Genomic DNA, 15,876 nt, shown 5'->3' on the forward strand with positions numbered 1-15,876 from the left:
CAGCACGCCCATCTTCAACAGCAGGACATGTTTACACCAGTTAAATCATTCATTTCCTATAAATTAAAACAACAATCCATAGAATTTTGAAGTTGTTCGCCTAGCGCAACATAAATCCTCAACATTTTCTTTAGGCATTTGTATAGCTCTGCTGTACGATCTAAGTCATAACTCATTTTAGGATTCTGAGGTTGTCATTCGTTACGACCTAAATACTCATATCTTCCAGACTAATTGTGCGATCGTTTCACACGAATGTAAGTCTTAAATAGATAAAATTGACAGGATAAAACGCTTGAATATTTCTCCTCGAAACTTAAGCCAAACCATAGGGCAGACTGGGAAGTCACCGAGAATCTCCTCTGGATCTGTGGCATCCCCTAGTTCTTCTTCCTTTGGATTCTGTAATAAGTGTTCCAAATTTGAGTCATTCCTCTTTTACATCTCTTTGTCCGATTTCGTTGAAAAGTTCTATCCTTTTGAAGTTGAAAACCGATTTCGTTGAAAAGTTCTATCCTTTTGAAGTCCTTGAAGATAATTTTTTCTGATTTTTATCGAGAGTATTCTTAAGTGACTTCGGTCATTTATAGGGGTTTGCTTTATAGGGGTTTGCTTTTATAGGAAGCTTTTCCGAACTCAGCTTAAAATAAACTCTATTTAATTTTTCATATTAAATAGAGGAATTTGTCGGCAAATAAAACGGTTTTGTAAACCAAACGGAAATTATATATTTCTTAGTTTATTTGATCGAGTCTCATCCTCAAGTCTTGTGTTTATCCCTCGGGATCCTCGGGATAGATACAGGGTATCCCTGAGGTAGAGTGCTAGGTTTGAGGTAGAGTGCTATTTCATTTAAACTGTGAAAATTATGGGGTCAGTTTGATTTCATATTTTTCTAAACTTAAATCTATATGTAAATTAAAACGTCATTCCAAAGCAGGCGACGGGATTTCGATTCCGGCGACCGACAGCATCCTACGGGCAACTCACCACACCCCAACTTTTTATCGCCGACACTACGCAAAGGCTATAGAGACGCACAAATTCATATGTGCCATAAAAGTCCAGGCAATAAGAGAGGCATCGCACGTGCACTTGCAAACAAAATTAAAATAAAAAAAAAAAACATGCTTGAGGTCCATCCATAATACAAAACTTCGTATGGCATTTTTGAGCAGGCCCATGCCATGAACAAACAAGCACATGAGAATATATGGCAATGCAACAAAGTATAGTCAAGCTCCTATGTAATGCATAATTAGTTAATTACAGCAGCCAAGCACAGCCCCTGGTGCGATAGAATACTAGCGGCTCACTAGTAATTCTAGTCCTAAAAATCATAAAAAAATGCCAAAACTAAAATAAATTGGAAAATTTACATAATCAGGAAGAATTTCCCTAAAATTACTTTTGTGAAAATAATGGCAAAAGACACGGCCTCACCTTGAAAAAGAAAACAGCAGCAATTAGGCCAGTTTGAGCATAGTCCAGTGTCGTGTATACAAAGTTGAGCACTGCTCTCTGAAATGACTGCAGCAATGAGCATTTAATCAAACAACCGAAATGAACATATGCCATGGTATAAATCAAATATTTTATCGTATGAAGCAGTAGAAATAGAGATGTACCTTCAACCAAGGGGGACCACGAAGCCTCTCTAGCTCACCACTTCTAATCTTTGATAATCTGGATGATGAATCCATCTAACTTGACATCATTAGAATGCAATACATCATAAAGAAAACTCCATGCCACAGCAAAAACTTCATCATATTGAAACTCTAAAACTTTGAATGCAATTATAAACCAGAACAAAATTTCAAAAAACAAAACAAAATAAAGAGTCAGATACAAATTTAAAATAATCAGGAAGATTTCTCCCAGTAAATGCAAATGTGGTAAAAATCTTATGCAACAAAAAATGAATTTTTAAGTGTTAGGATGACGTTATTGATATCCCAAATACAAAGCAAAGACATAAGAGATTCTTCGCGAATAGACAATGTTTGAAGCTTGTAATTCCTACAACTGTACTGGAAAATCTCAATGTGCCATCGCAAAGTGCATAGGGATAACCACACAATTTAAATTCAGTCATATACTCCATACCAATTCTTGTCCTGTAGCACGAGATACATGGATGCCGAGAGCATGTAGTCCCAGGGAAAAGAAACCGGTAGCATCCAACAAGTATAACAGTTGATAAGCAAATGAGAGCCCTGCAGAAGAAGCATGAAATGGCAATTTAGAACCATCCAAGGCCTACAAAGCATACACATTCTCCAGCCCTGAAGAATGGGTTAGCGCTGCCAATACAGAATTCATAAGCAGGTTTTTTTTTTTAAATGCATGAAACGCACTAATTTGGCTTTATAACCATTTTCATAAACTTAACTTTTTATCAGCCATCATAACTGCATCAGTCTTAGCAGACTACTTAAATTAACTTCTGAATCTTGTCACCATCCATTCTTGATAATACATCATAACTGCACCAGTCTTGGCAATACAGAATTCGTAATCAGATATATTTAATGCATGAAACGCACTAATTTGGTTCTATAACCACTTTTCATAAGCTTCAATTTTTATCAGCCATCATAACTGCATCAGTCTTAGCAAACTACATAAATTAAATTTTGATTCTTTTCACCATCCATTCTTGACAAGACATCCATCCACTTCACATTCTAGATTAACTAATTTAAAACTGCATAATTTGAGGTGGGCGTCTGAGTGAGGCGCAAGCAAATTGCCTCAAAGAGCATGCTCACGGAGGTAGAAAGAGGCGTAAATGCCTAAATTTTTGCTGCATGCAACGAGGTGTACCCCTAAATTGTTATGGATAATACTGAATAAAAAGCTCACAATAATAATCTCATGTACAACCCAAACCCTAAACATATTAGCCATAATCATACTAAACAATAATAAATGACAAAAGACTAAATTGTACTAAGTCGCACAAAAAACAAAATTAGCTAAGCACCGGCGTAACAATACTCTCCTCCCAAAAGATACCTTCTCCTCCAGATGAGAAAAAATGAGGGTGTTCATCCACCAAAGTTGTCTCTGTTTATTTATCATCTGCCTCCTAGTCACACAATGTGAGAAACTGTAATGTTCAATTCTTGCAATGATATCCCGGGGCAAACTTCTCATCACACTAAAAACATAACCTCTTGGCTTGCTTCTCCTGAATCTCTGTCTGCAAGGCACTTGAGTGTCGCTCTCTGTCATGACCTATGATTCTTGTTATGTGATGCCTCCTTCTAAACTTCAACTATTTGAGCTATTTGTATTTTTGTGGGTTGTCGTAGTTCAATATGATGCTCCACTTGTGCTGCTCATATTAATCCATTCCATTGCATTATGATGTTCAACAAACTGAAAAAAATTCTAAAGTTTCTCCCAAGCCTAGTGGTTTCAGCGGCTAAAGTGTTGCATGTATGTCAGGCTTTAGACCATTCACGAAATTCCCCCCAACCATCTCGACAAGAGCTTAAATATGTTCCTATATTCCATGACAGTCTCATCCCGAGTCGATGAAAAGAATTACTCGTATAGGTATTCTTTCCGAATAGCTCAAAAATATTCCAATAAGCAATTCTTAAATTTGTCCCACAAGTAAATCGGATATCCAGTCTCCTCCATTGAAATCATGTTAGGGCTTTCCCCCCCCCAAACATAACCCTACCGCTATCAACTTTTCCTCCCCATTTTGCCCATTCATCGTGAAATATCGATCCACTCGATACACTCATCCATGTGTGTGTGTCTTCCCCCTCGAAGAAGATCGACATCTTCAACTTTCTAACCCTAGCATCTCCACACCAACTTCCTCTCCCTCTATTGTCACCCCATGTATCAAGGGTAAAACTCCCTCCAATCATAGCCATATTTCACCCTGTTTCTATCTTTTCTTCATTGCGCTCTTCCATATCCCTTGCATAACCTCTTCTCCATGTTTCAACCCAACAACTTCCATAAAAAATCTTACAACACCCCAAATAAAAACCCTGAAAGGGAGTTCTTGATGTGGGATGCTTTCCTCTCATTAAATCTCTTTTTCTTTTGATTTAGCCAAGAATTCTCTGGTCAACCCTTCGTTAGGGTTTAGGAATTGAACTGTCGGTGGAGTTTTTGACTGCATCTCGATAAGTTTCTGCATCATCTCCTCCAAACGCTCAAATCAGCTCTCAATTCAGTTTTCAATGGAAGAAAACCTATCATATATAGAGAAAAACCTTCCTTCTATGGTGAAGAACCATTTCTACATCCTAGATCTGATTTGACTCATTTCTTCCTCCAACTCCTTCTGCAAATCTGATTTGACTCATTTCTCCAATTTTCTGCCATTTTTGAAGCCTGTATACCGCAATCCCATAGTTGATTTGCATCGGGACTTTCTCTTGGTTTGATCGCAATCATGACTTTTCTACCATTAGGGCAAGTTGCAATCTTCCCACCCAGGTCGTGGAAAAATCAGCTAGAATCACGATGCTTCACAGAGAAATTAAATCATGACTATAAGCTCAAATTGCAACTGTATTGGCAAAGTTCAGTCACTGTAGCTGCGATCCAATCGTTTCCTTCCAGCGATCGTGATTGTATTGTAGGAATGGTCACACGATCCTTGCTACAGTATATGAACCGAACCTTTACACTCAATCCTGACACTGCTAGCTTCAAATCACGACCAAGGAAGTGTCGCGATACTTGCGACTAAGTTGATCCCGTCCTTAGCTTCACAGCACACCAAGATTTCGTGCATTTCTTCCTAGCTAAAGAAAAACATAGCGATCTATACTTTGGCTTTTTCCATAGCTGAATCCCTTCCTGTTTGACCTGGTACGCTGCGATTCGGCGGGCTCTTCCCATAATCTTGCTTTGATACCAATTTGATAAGATTTTCTATAGAAATTAGGGTAAAATATATATTTTATTTCTACAAAGCAGACAATACAACCACGAATATATAAAATGAAAGATGAACACCTATAATTCGAGAGAGAGGTGATCTCTCTCAATTTCTACAATTCAAGAGGTAGGAAATCTCTCCCAAATACTAAACTTAAGACTCACAACAATAATGTTATGCATAACCTTAACTTTAAACATGTTAGCCCTATTTATACCAAACAATACTAAATGACAAAAAACAAAATTACTATTTGGCGCATAAAAGATAAAATTGCCCTTAGGCTGGGCATCAGCATAAATATACTAAATATAAAGCTTGTACATTAGGTAGCTTGTATAATAAAAAGCTTCTATAATCCTTATTCCTAATTCGTGGATAGAAGAGTATCTATAAATATGTAACATATGATTTCAATTAGAAAATAAGAAGAAAGAAAGTTTTCCGCTCACATGGTATCACAACTTTGTTGAATCCTTCCCCTTTAGATCTTTAATCTTGGACGTTAGCCCTTGGGAATCATTAATTTTTTGGCTCGGGCTCATTTCAACTTCCTCGACGTCTTTGTCTGCTTCCTGTGACGTCATCATCTTCTTCCTATGACAAACTCGATTGTCTTCAGCTCAAGCGCATTCTGGCTTCATCGAGTCTTCAGCTGCTTCAAACAACACCATCTGCATCGTTTGCTTCCTTCGGCTTCTACTTCATTTGCGACATCTACTTTGAACTGATTCGAACACGTAAGTGTTTGCTTTGTTTGTGACGCCTTTGTTTCCTACTATCATTCGTCTGCATCTACTTCAACCACCCTATCTACGCCAATAAAATTAGGCCATCAACCACATTTGTTGCATTTCGCTCTGTCTGCTTGATCTCGCTAGGTCAATTCCCTCGACTTTTGTTTTTGGCTTCTATGGTTGCAGCTGTGTCGATTCAAATCTTTAATTTATTCTACGATTCTGGGTGGTCAAGTATTTTGTCTCCAAATATTTTGGTCGTTTGTTCTTCGACACTAAATGGCATCAATTATGGTTGATGAAAAAAAAACTTGTGATAGGTTTGATTTCATCAGTGGCTAAAACTATGAATGAAAAGTTAAATAAAATCAATTATTTTTACTGAAATAAAACTATGAGACTCTCTTTAAAAAGTATTTCTCAAGAAAGTCAACTCACTGTTAATTCCCCAGCTGACACTGAATCGAAGTATTCTGAATGGATGAAGGTGGATGCACAACTATTGATACAAATAAGGAACTCTATCGAACGTGATTAATCTCGTCATATTATTCATTGTGACTGTGTTAACAATACAATAACGAAAATGACATTTGAGCTTTTTGGGAGAATATTTTTTGAATTTTTTATGTTTGCAAGTTTTCTCGAGCTAAACAACAAGATCAGTCACTTAACATATATCACGTGCAGTTTAAATGTGTATGAAGAATTGAATGCGCTATTGTCATTCATTACCGATGTTTGGATTCAGTAGGCTGAAAGAGAACAAATTACCATTATGAGTTTTTTACTCGGCCTCAACTCTCCGTATGAAGGTATTAAGTCACAAATCTTATCTAATCATAGATGTACTAATATGAGAGAAGTCTTTACCACAATATTGTGTACAATTCCGAGTTTTCAAGTCTCATATGTATAACAATTTATTGCTTATGCTAGTCAGAAAAATACAGACATCAGCAAACTTCAATCTCAGTATAATTAAAAAAGTTGACCTAAAACTTAGTCACATGAAAAGAACCTCTCAGAATAAGGTCCAAACTTGCCGAAAAAGAACCAAAAGTGTTCTAAATCACAATCAGCTCACACGGCCACTAATAATAAAACCTCTCAGAGTCAATAATCTCTCGATCTCGACAAACTAATATGTTAAATTCATCAAATTTCATGAAGCATCCAAGAAATGCTCATATATCACTTCCCTTTTTGAGTCAGGTAACAATGATACTTATCTTCTTTCCACTTCCACATAATAGGTCATTGATTCTGGTGTTATAGATCACATGACAGGTAATCCAAAACTCTTTTCTACATTTCTTAGGTGTTTTTCATCCATCACTTTAGCAAATGGATCTACCTTTAATATTCTGGGTTCTGACACAATCAATGTTACACCCACATTACTGTTAACTTTTGTTCTCAATTTACCTCAATTCGTTTTTAATCTTATCTCTGCCAACAAAATCACATGTGTTCTTAGTTGTTGTATCTTATTCTTTCTAGACCATTATCTACTTCAAGATCTTATGAGAAAGAAGATTATTGGGAAAAGACGAGAATAGGGGGTTGCACAATGTGGATAACATAACTCGACTCGTAGCATGTTACATCACCTCATCTTCTATTGATATCCATTGTCAATTAGAGCATCCATCACTATCAATGTTGAAAATGTTATATCCTCAGTTTCAACAACTATCATCTTTAGATTTTGAGGCGTGTTAATTTGTCGAACACCATTGTTTGTCTTTCGTACTTAGAATTAATAAATGAGACTATTATAGTTTTGAGTTATGATGCACGGACACCTCTAATTAAGGAGTCGCGCAGTGTCAGACATGTATCAGACCCTAACACGGCTCCGATAAGTGTCGAACATAGAAAAAAATATCTGATAAAAAAATTGAACGCATGCACGACTCATGTCGAACAAGTTATCCTAAATTAATGAATTAAAAATTTTTGAAAATTATTCTTTAAGACTAAAATTAAAAGAAGTATAATTTTATGAAAATTTTAAGGAGGATTTACATACATACCACTCAATTTTTACGTATTTTTGTATCTAGCAACAAAATTTCAAATTTTATATCTATGCCACCTTACATATATATATATGAGAAGGTGTATTTCACTTTTTAAAACTAAAATTTGTGGTATATTAAATGTGATATAAAAGATTTGAGTGGAGTAAATATAAAAATCAAAATATAAGTGTTAGATATTTAAATACACAAGATTTAATGTCAAAGAAGCCACTAATCCTTCTATTTTTTTAAATAAATAATGATTAAGAGGAATTCAACCTTGATGTAATTCAAGATAATATATAATTACTTTTTGCATGTCACAAATTAAACAATTATCTATGAACATCTTAAGGGTTGTTTGGGTGCATCTTTATTATTTTTTTTATATTTTATATTTTTATTTTTAATTTATGCTTTGATTTAAATTAAAGCATGCTTGATTGAGATAATTATTTTTAGAAACACTAAAAATAACTTTTATATAATATGATTATTTTTAAATATAATTTGATTTATTTTTTAAAAATAAAATATATAAAAATTATATCAACTAAAACAAAAAAAAATTAATGTCAAATGAACTATAAAATTTTTAAAAGTAAATGCTACCAAATTTCTTATTTTTTTTCGTTTGTATTAATCTTAATATTTTACTTGTTTAGTTTTGTGTATTTTTAATATTTTTTATTATAATGTGTGTGTGTGTCTGACGCGTGTTTGTGCTCTATAATTTTAATAATAGACTCGTCTTATATCTATGTTATGTCGTATCTGTGTTTTCATGTTTGTATTCATGCAACATAAGTTTTGATTTTGTTCATTCTAATGTATGGGAACCTTACCCTGTTTTTATCTCATAGATTTTGATAATTTGTTAGTTTTGTGGATGATTTTTCTCATATGACTTGGCATTACTTTATGAGATATCGTTCTAAATTATTGTCATACTTTCAATCATTTTGTGTTGAAATTAAACTCAATTCAATGTTTCTGTTAAGACTTTGAGAAATGATAATGTCAAAAAATATTTCTTTACACCTTTTCAGACATACATGATGCAAAATAGAATGCTTCACCTGTCATTTTGTGTCCATACTCCATCCCAAAATAAAGTAGTTTAAAGAAAAAAATATATCTTCTTGAGACGGCTAGGGCTCTTTTATTTTAAACGAATGTGTATAAATAGTTCTGGGTTGATGAAATCCTTACTGCATGTTTTTTGATCAATCAGACGTCTTCCACTGTCCTACATAACCAGACACATTACCAAGGGTCATTTCCAGCTAACTCTCTTTTTTCTATTGAACCATGCATATTTGAGTGTACTTGTTTTCTTCATGATACTCATCTACAAGTGTTTAAACTTGGCCCTAAGTCATTTAGGTGTGTCTTTCCGAGATATTCTTGACTGCAAAAAGGGTATTGATGTTTATTCTTTCACTTAAACAGGTACATGATTTCTACTAATGTCACCATTCATGAAAAAATACCCATTCTTTGGTGACTCAACAGTGTCTAAATTCACACCAAATTCGATGAGTTGTTAATGTATCATATCATAAGTTCAAATCCATCTCCATCTCCAATATCTCAGCCTAAACCACATATCATAAATATTTACTCGAGAAGACTTTTCTCATTTGATCCTAGTCCGAAAATATGTCGTCTTTAAAAGTCCTTATATGGATTGATGCAAAAGCATCGAGTATGGTTTGGAAAATTTAGCCAAGCAGTAGAAGGGTTTAGGATTCACAATAGTAAAATTGATCACACTATATTCAATAAGCAATGTGCTTTAGGAATCATTTTATTGGTGGTTTATGTTAATGACATTATTATTACTGGAAGTGATGTTCAGATAATCTTATCATTGAAATTATTTCTTAAAAATCAGTTTGGCACTAAAGATATGGGTTACTTGAAGTACTTATTAGAGATTGAGATATCAAGGAGAAAGAATGGTATTTTTCTATCTCAATGAAAGTTTTTTTTGGTTTTGTTAGCGGGAACAGGAAATTTAGAGACCAAACCATGCAGTATTTTGATGGTTGTTAATCAACAACTTACCAAAAATAGAGAGTTTTTTAATGATACTGGATGATATAAAAAATTAGTGGAAAAATTGAATTACCTCACAGTGACTCGTCCTAGCATTGTGTATTTAATTAGTATTATACGTTAATTCATGTCTTTCCCCACATTCCATCATTGATCAGCTCTGGAACAGATACTGTGTTACTTCAAAGGAGCGCCTGAAAAAGGAATTCTATATTAGAATCATGGGTACAAAAATATTAAATGCTTCTCTGATGCAGATTGGGCAAGTTCTAAGATTGATCGAAGGTCCATTACTTGATATTGTGTTTTTGTCGATGATAATTTGGTCTCATGGCAGAGTAAGAAACAAAATGTAGTGTCATAATCTAGTCCAGAATCTAAGTATGGAGCAATGACACAAGCTTCAAGTGAATTAACGTAGGTCTTCCAATTCCTAATCAAAACGGGCTTTATGATGACCACTCCCGCAAAGTTGTGGTGTGTAAAAAAACTGCAATTCATATTGCTTTAAACCCTGTCTCCATAAACGAACAAAACACACTGAAATAGATTGTCATTTTGTTTGTGAAAGATTCAATAAAATTTGATTTCTACAACTCATGTAAAGATTGGAAACATATTCACAAAGGCCGTTAATGCATCAAGTCACTTATATTTGTCAAGCGGGCATGATAAAAATATATTCTCAAGCTTGAAGGAAAGTGCTATGGAAAATACTTAATATAAAGCTTATATATTATGTAGCTTGTATATTAGGAAGCTTCTTTATTAGATTTATTCCTAAGCTGTAGAGAGAGGAGTGTCTATAAATATGTAACATATGATTCAATTGGGAAATAAGAAGAAAGAAAGTTTTCCGCTCACAATGCTCATAGAGGGATAAAGAGGCAAATGCCTAAATTGTTTGAGGCATGCAACGAGATGTACCCCTCTATATCAGGGTTTAGGAATTGTTTAGCTTGTTTAAACTAACAAACCAAAGCCAAATAGCATTATAAACTAAAACCAGAATATTTTAAAAAATTAATGCATGAATGGAGTGATTGAAGATTATAAAGAATATATGAGAATATTGATACAGTGAGGATGAGCAAGGTGAGAGAAAAAATGATTCTGATGAAAATCCTCCTAGCAATGGGAGTGGGAAATACTTTAGAATTCAGAGTCCTAAGTCATAACTAATTTAATTTAGGATATTTTATTGTGAACTTCTTATTCATGTTTACTTACTTGTCTTAAACTTTTTTCTTATTATTGAGTGTTAATAGAGCCTTTTATGATATTATTTTGATAGTTTTGGATTACTTTAAATCATTTATTAGGAGAAAACAAAGCTCAAATTTTTAATATGTTACTTATTACTAAATTCTAAAAAGGATTACTTTCAAATACTTTATTTTCAATACCAGCACCTGCAACATATTTTGCATTCTCTCAATTGTAGTTCCAAAATATTCTCAATCAATTCTTGACAAATTATGCCCCCCATATACCCTCATAGTATCTCAAGCAAATTATCCTTCCTAGTTAAACTATATGCTCAATCATCATACATCTGTGTAAAAATTTTGACCATTCCTTAAGCAGGTAAAGCTTAGTTAATGTTTCGGCATGAAAAAGTTGAATATACAAAAAAAAAAAGTAAAAGTGAGGGCATCTTGCATTTAATTATAGAATAACATATAGCTTTGTTCTTGAAATTATTAATGATCCATGGTGCAAAAAATTATGGCAGACCTCATCAACTATAATTAAAAAAGTGTGATAAATGACTCAAGTAAATTGAAGACCTTCATTGGTTGCATGTATCCAAGGGTAGCAAACACCTACAAATGCCATGATTTTCTTCTTGAAGCGTATCATATTTGAAGCTTGCATGTTCCGAACTTCAACTTGTGTCTGAGAAATTTCTCCTTGATGAAAAAAAATATCTACCTCATCCGGCCTTCCATCATCATGACCCCAAAGGCTTTCCTGAAGTCTTGCTTCTCTTTCTTTATTGTAGATGGAATGCAACTTGGACTTAAAATAAGGTAAAACCACCTGCAAAATTTGGAGATTGTTAATATTAACAACATCAACAACATGCCTTTATCCCATTACATGGGGTCGGCTACATCAATTATTTTTCTCCATTGCGTCCTACTTACACAAGGATTTAAAGGATTCATGTCATGATGTTCCGACTAAATGTTTACACATTTAACATTATTAAACAAATATAAGACAATATTAAACTTCTTAACTTGTCTCCTTAATTTACATTTCTTGTAATCCTTGTATTAATTGGGAGATGCTCCATAAAATATTGATTTTATTATTCATGAAGGTGCTTATGAAAAATTACTCAATGTGGGATATCATTGTTCATGTTCATTGTAAATTTATATAGTTCTTATGCGCACCTCCTCTGAAGACAACAGTTCTCCCATGCATTTTTACAGAACATGAAAGTAATTCAGTCAATCAATAGTATTGGAGGATCAATAATACCCAAATGTAACGGATTTAGTTGTGTTGAATTTACCATAAAAGAAGAGAAATTAATCTCATCTGACCTCGCAAATATTATAGGCCTAGGCTATCATTATTCCTTTTTTAATTTTTAATTCTTTTCTGTTGTTTGCATGTAAGTTCGGAGGAGGGAATTGAGTAGGGAGGGGTGGGTTGAGGTGACATGGGAATTCCTTGATTCTTTATAAACTCGTCTACAGTATGTTTCCAATTAAAACGTCCCTTCTTCATTCACCACAGCATACAATAAGCCATAATAATAGTTTATTAGTTACCTTAAGGAATTACAACCAATACATGGAAGCAATTTTCCCAATAGCCTAACAAAGTAAACGTGAAGAAGATAAATACCAGGAATACCACAGAGAGTACTTTTTGGCGCCTTCCTAAGCATGAATGATGAAGATTATCATTTGAATCCATATTGGAGGAATTTTTATTAAGCGCTAGCTTTATGGACCGCCTTCTTAGACCATATAATGACTCTGAAAAGGATGCATCTGCATGACGTGAAGTACAGTGTTCATCATTTTATAAGAGGAACGTAACGAGAAATCAATTTTGTAGAAAAAGAAAATGTAGCTCTTACAAAACATCAAGGGACATCTTGTATTACTAGCTAGTCAAACAAACTAAAGAAAGTGAAAATACACCTAATAGATTTCATTATTTCCCTCACCAAATGAATAGCAAGCTTCATCAATGCCATAAAAGCCAAAAAAAAACAACCCTTTAATAAATAAAAAATAAAACAATAGTAATATTTTTTCCCCCAATAACATAGCTTGTCACTTCAATTCCCTCATATGTCCCTATCATAAATATTTCGATAAGGAATCCTTTACAAAGCTATTTTAATAGAATTCTTCCATTAAGAATGCAGGTCATCAGAAGAGTGAATAAAATAATTAGATTAAAAAGAAAATTCTAATTAAAACTTCCACCTCAAGACTGAAACTTAAATTTACCTTCCCAATAATTACTTTCATATGTTTCCACTACTTTCCTATCTTCAAATTAATGCATCTAGAAAATGCAAGTGTGTTAAGCTCATCCTATGACAATTTTGATGGAAAAACATGTGTAACTGGTGCAAATCAGTGAAATATTGTTTATGCGACCAACACCAATCTATTATGAATGGTTTTTGGAAGTTTATATGCAAAGACCAATTGACAGTCCCTATTGCAGGCTATGTAACTTATTCATAACAGCTGAAATGTAGATCATATTTCAATCATACTAAATCACGATTCAAATTTCATCTTAAATAATTAGTTCTCAAAATTTCCATGATATAACCGTTGCTAAAATTTGAGAAAGCTTTTTGAAAACTTCATACAAATATTTCCCAAGATACAGGCATTATAATGCATGATTATGCATGAAAAATAAGCTAATATAGAAGGTAATTAACTATAGGGTCATATGCGCACCTGATATTCTCCAATTAAGGGAGATAGTTGATAGTAGCCTAGATTTAGAGGATTCTAAATTTCATGTTTTCATGCATGCTTTTAAAAAGAGAACTTAAAAATTCTCCCCCTCATTCGGTGAAAAAAAGGGGGAGGGTTTTTTATGATATATGAAACTAGTGCCCAATTTTCGCGCTTTATGACTTTATATAAGCAATGTGTGGCTAACTCTCTCTGAAAATCTTTCACAATTTCCAGCCTTCAATTAAACTATCAGTGCTTAAATTTGACTTCTATGCCAAAGATTTAAGTTTCATTTGTCATTCATTACATCTGCTCTTAGATAAACATTGGTTTGAATAATTGTTTGTAAGTCCCCAAAGAAACCCACTTTTCTCTTACATTGTTTACGTATCAGTCAATCTCGTACCATTCTCTATACTGAGTGTGAAAGGTATTTCTTATCCCAAAAGGAATATACAAGGATTGTAACATAGCTCAGAAAAAAGAATTAAATATGAGTGTCTACTTAGCCCACAAAAGGATGACGAAGGAAAGAGAAAGCTTGCATATTTTTAAGTTAAGGGTTGTTTCTTGACCCTACAAAAGAAATGAGGCTGCTAACCAATGAACTTGAAGAAAAATAGCGGCGGTGTTGTCTCTTGTCTAAGCTGGTGATAAGGGGATCGGAATACTCATTGAGCTTCACAACTTTTGAAGAAGCTTATATGGCTAACATATTTCAAAGAACAGCTTAAAGGAGAGGATGTAAGCTTAAATGTGGCTAACTCATTCCCCTTTTATGGAATTTCAATGGCAAAATACATGAAAAGAAGCAGAGTTGTAGATAAGCATCTCAAAGCAGGAACCATAGAACAACAGATGGCGTGAATTAGCCTTCAAGGCAGAGAATTGGAGTATTTAATCTAAAAGATACTACTCTACAGCGTTATTCTTTCAGAACAAACACGCCAGAATAAGAGAATGTATCTGTAATTTGTTGGAGGAAAAACCAAAAAGGCATCTTGCTTACCTTATAAGAATAATTCCAAATACACCAATACGAAAAATAAAAAGAAACATTAAGCATCATGATGATTACAAACCTGTGGTTCTTAAGCTGTGACTTTCAAGAACCATCATCAACAAGGCAAAGAACTCGTCATCAAAGTCTAAGATTTTGTGGAGGAATGGCCTTCTCAAGGCAAGTACCTGCATCACAAGATCAGGAAATGTGAATTGGCGTTGATTGAAGAGTCTGACAATGCGAGCAGATAAAAGATCAACAACCAAAGAATACAAGGAATCGATTTTTAAACTTTTAGCAATCGAATCCTCACACCACAATACCGGTAGCGCTGTACGAGACATGACAGTTCGAAATTTCGGTACAAAATAGACATAATAGGTACAATTCTTGAAGCCGCAAAACTTCCAGTAGAATAAGCTGGAGTAAGAGATGGATAAAGATAAAAAGAAGTAATTACGCCAAGAGAGTAACTGAGAGCAGCTCTAAGGCTGGCCGGAAGCTGTTGAGCCGCAGCCATCTCGAAGAAGGTTGGCCGCGTTCCCTGTCCTCCCACCTGAAACAACATTTTTTTCTCGCGTTCCCCTCAAACCAAAGGATATTAGGGTTTCCCAATCCGCACCGAACGGAGAGAAATATTCCTAGGTTTTCCAAAATAATAATCGAAGTGGCAGACAGCAGGCCATATGAGCAAGACGGCGAAGTAGGTTCGCTAAAGCGAGCGAGGAATACCGATGTTAACAACGGCCACTAACGAAGCTAGAGAGAGAGAAGCAGTTTTTTTTTCTCTCTCCCTCTCTTTCTTACGCATGGGATCATATTTGGCCAGGGAGGAAATGTTGGCTCACCATACCATCCTCAGTATAATTAGAATTCACAGCTCAACTAAGGGTCTGTAGCTAATTAAAAAATTGTTGTGCAATAATTGTTCTAAGAAGTTGTATTGTACAAGTTGGTTCAGAGGCTCACAGCCTGCTTTTTTTTCAGTTTTGTAGTAGTTGTACTGCAGTTATTTCTGAACAAATATTTTTCTACCCTTATAACAATGTGTTGTTTATAACAGAATCAATAATGCTAGCGTATTTCATACTTGGCAAAAGAAATATCCAGTTCAAACATTACAAAATAAAAACGGATAACTTATTAAGCAATGTGTAACATGACAATCAAAATT

The 15,876-nt window shown here is 34.3% G+C and overlaps 1 protein-coding gene across 1 annotated transcript in view; it reads right to left on the bottom strand.

The window, feature by feature from the left end:
- Positions 1-15,520, bottom strand: part of LOC110023774 (peroxisome biogenesis protein 12) — a 30,933-nt gene extending 15,413 nt beyond the window's left edge. Inside the window, exons 1-7 of the mRNA XM_020723350.1 lie at positions 15,163-15,520; positions 14,782-14,887; positions 12,612-12,760; positions 11,537-11,789; positions 2,110-2,219; positions 1,629-1,703; positions 1,444-1,530 (exon numbers count right to left, since the gene is read on the bottom strand). Coding sequence (XP_020579009.1) covers positions 1,444-1,530; positions 1,629-1,703; positions 2,110-2,219; positions 11,537-11,789; positions 12,612-12,760; positions 14,782-14,887; positions 15,163-15,270 — 888 coding nt within the window. The 5' untranslated portion in view covers positions 15,271-15,520. The remainder of the gene's footprint in view (positions 1-1,443; positions 1,531-1,628; positions 1,704-2,109; positions 2,220-11,536; positions 11,790-12,611; positions 12,761-14,781; positions 14,888-15,162) is intronic.
- Between the last annotated feature and the right edge of the window lie 356 nt (positions 15,521-15,876).

Source organism: Phalaenopsis equestris, unplaced genomic scaffold, assembly GCF_001263595.1.
Source record: "Phalaenopsis equestris unplaced genomic scaffold, ASM126359v1 Scaffold000229, whole genome shotgun sequence".
NCBI classification, from domain to species: Eukaryota; Viridiplantae; Streptophyta; class Magnoliopsida; order Asparagales; family Orchidaceae; genus Phalaenopsis; species Phalaenopsis equestris.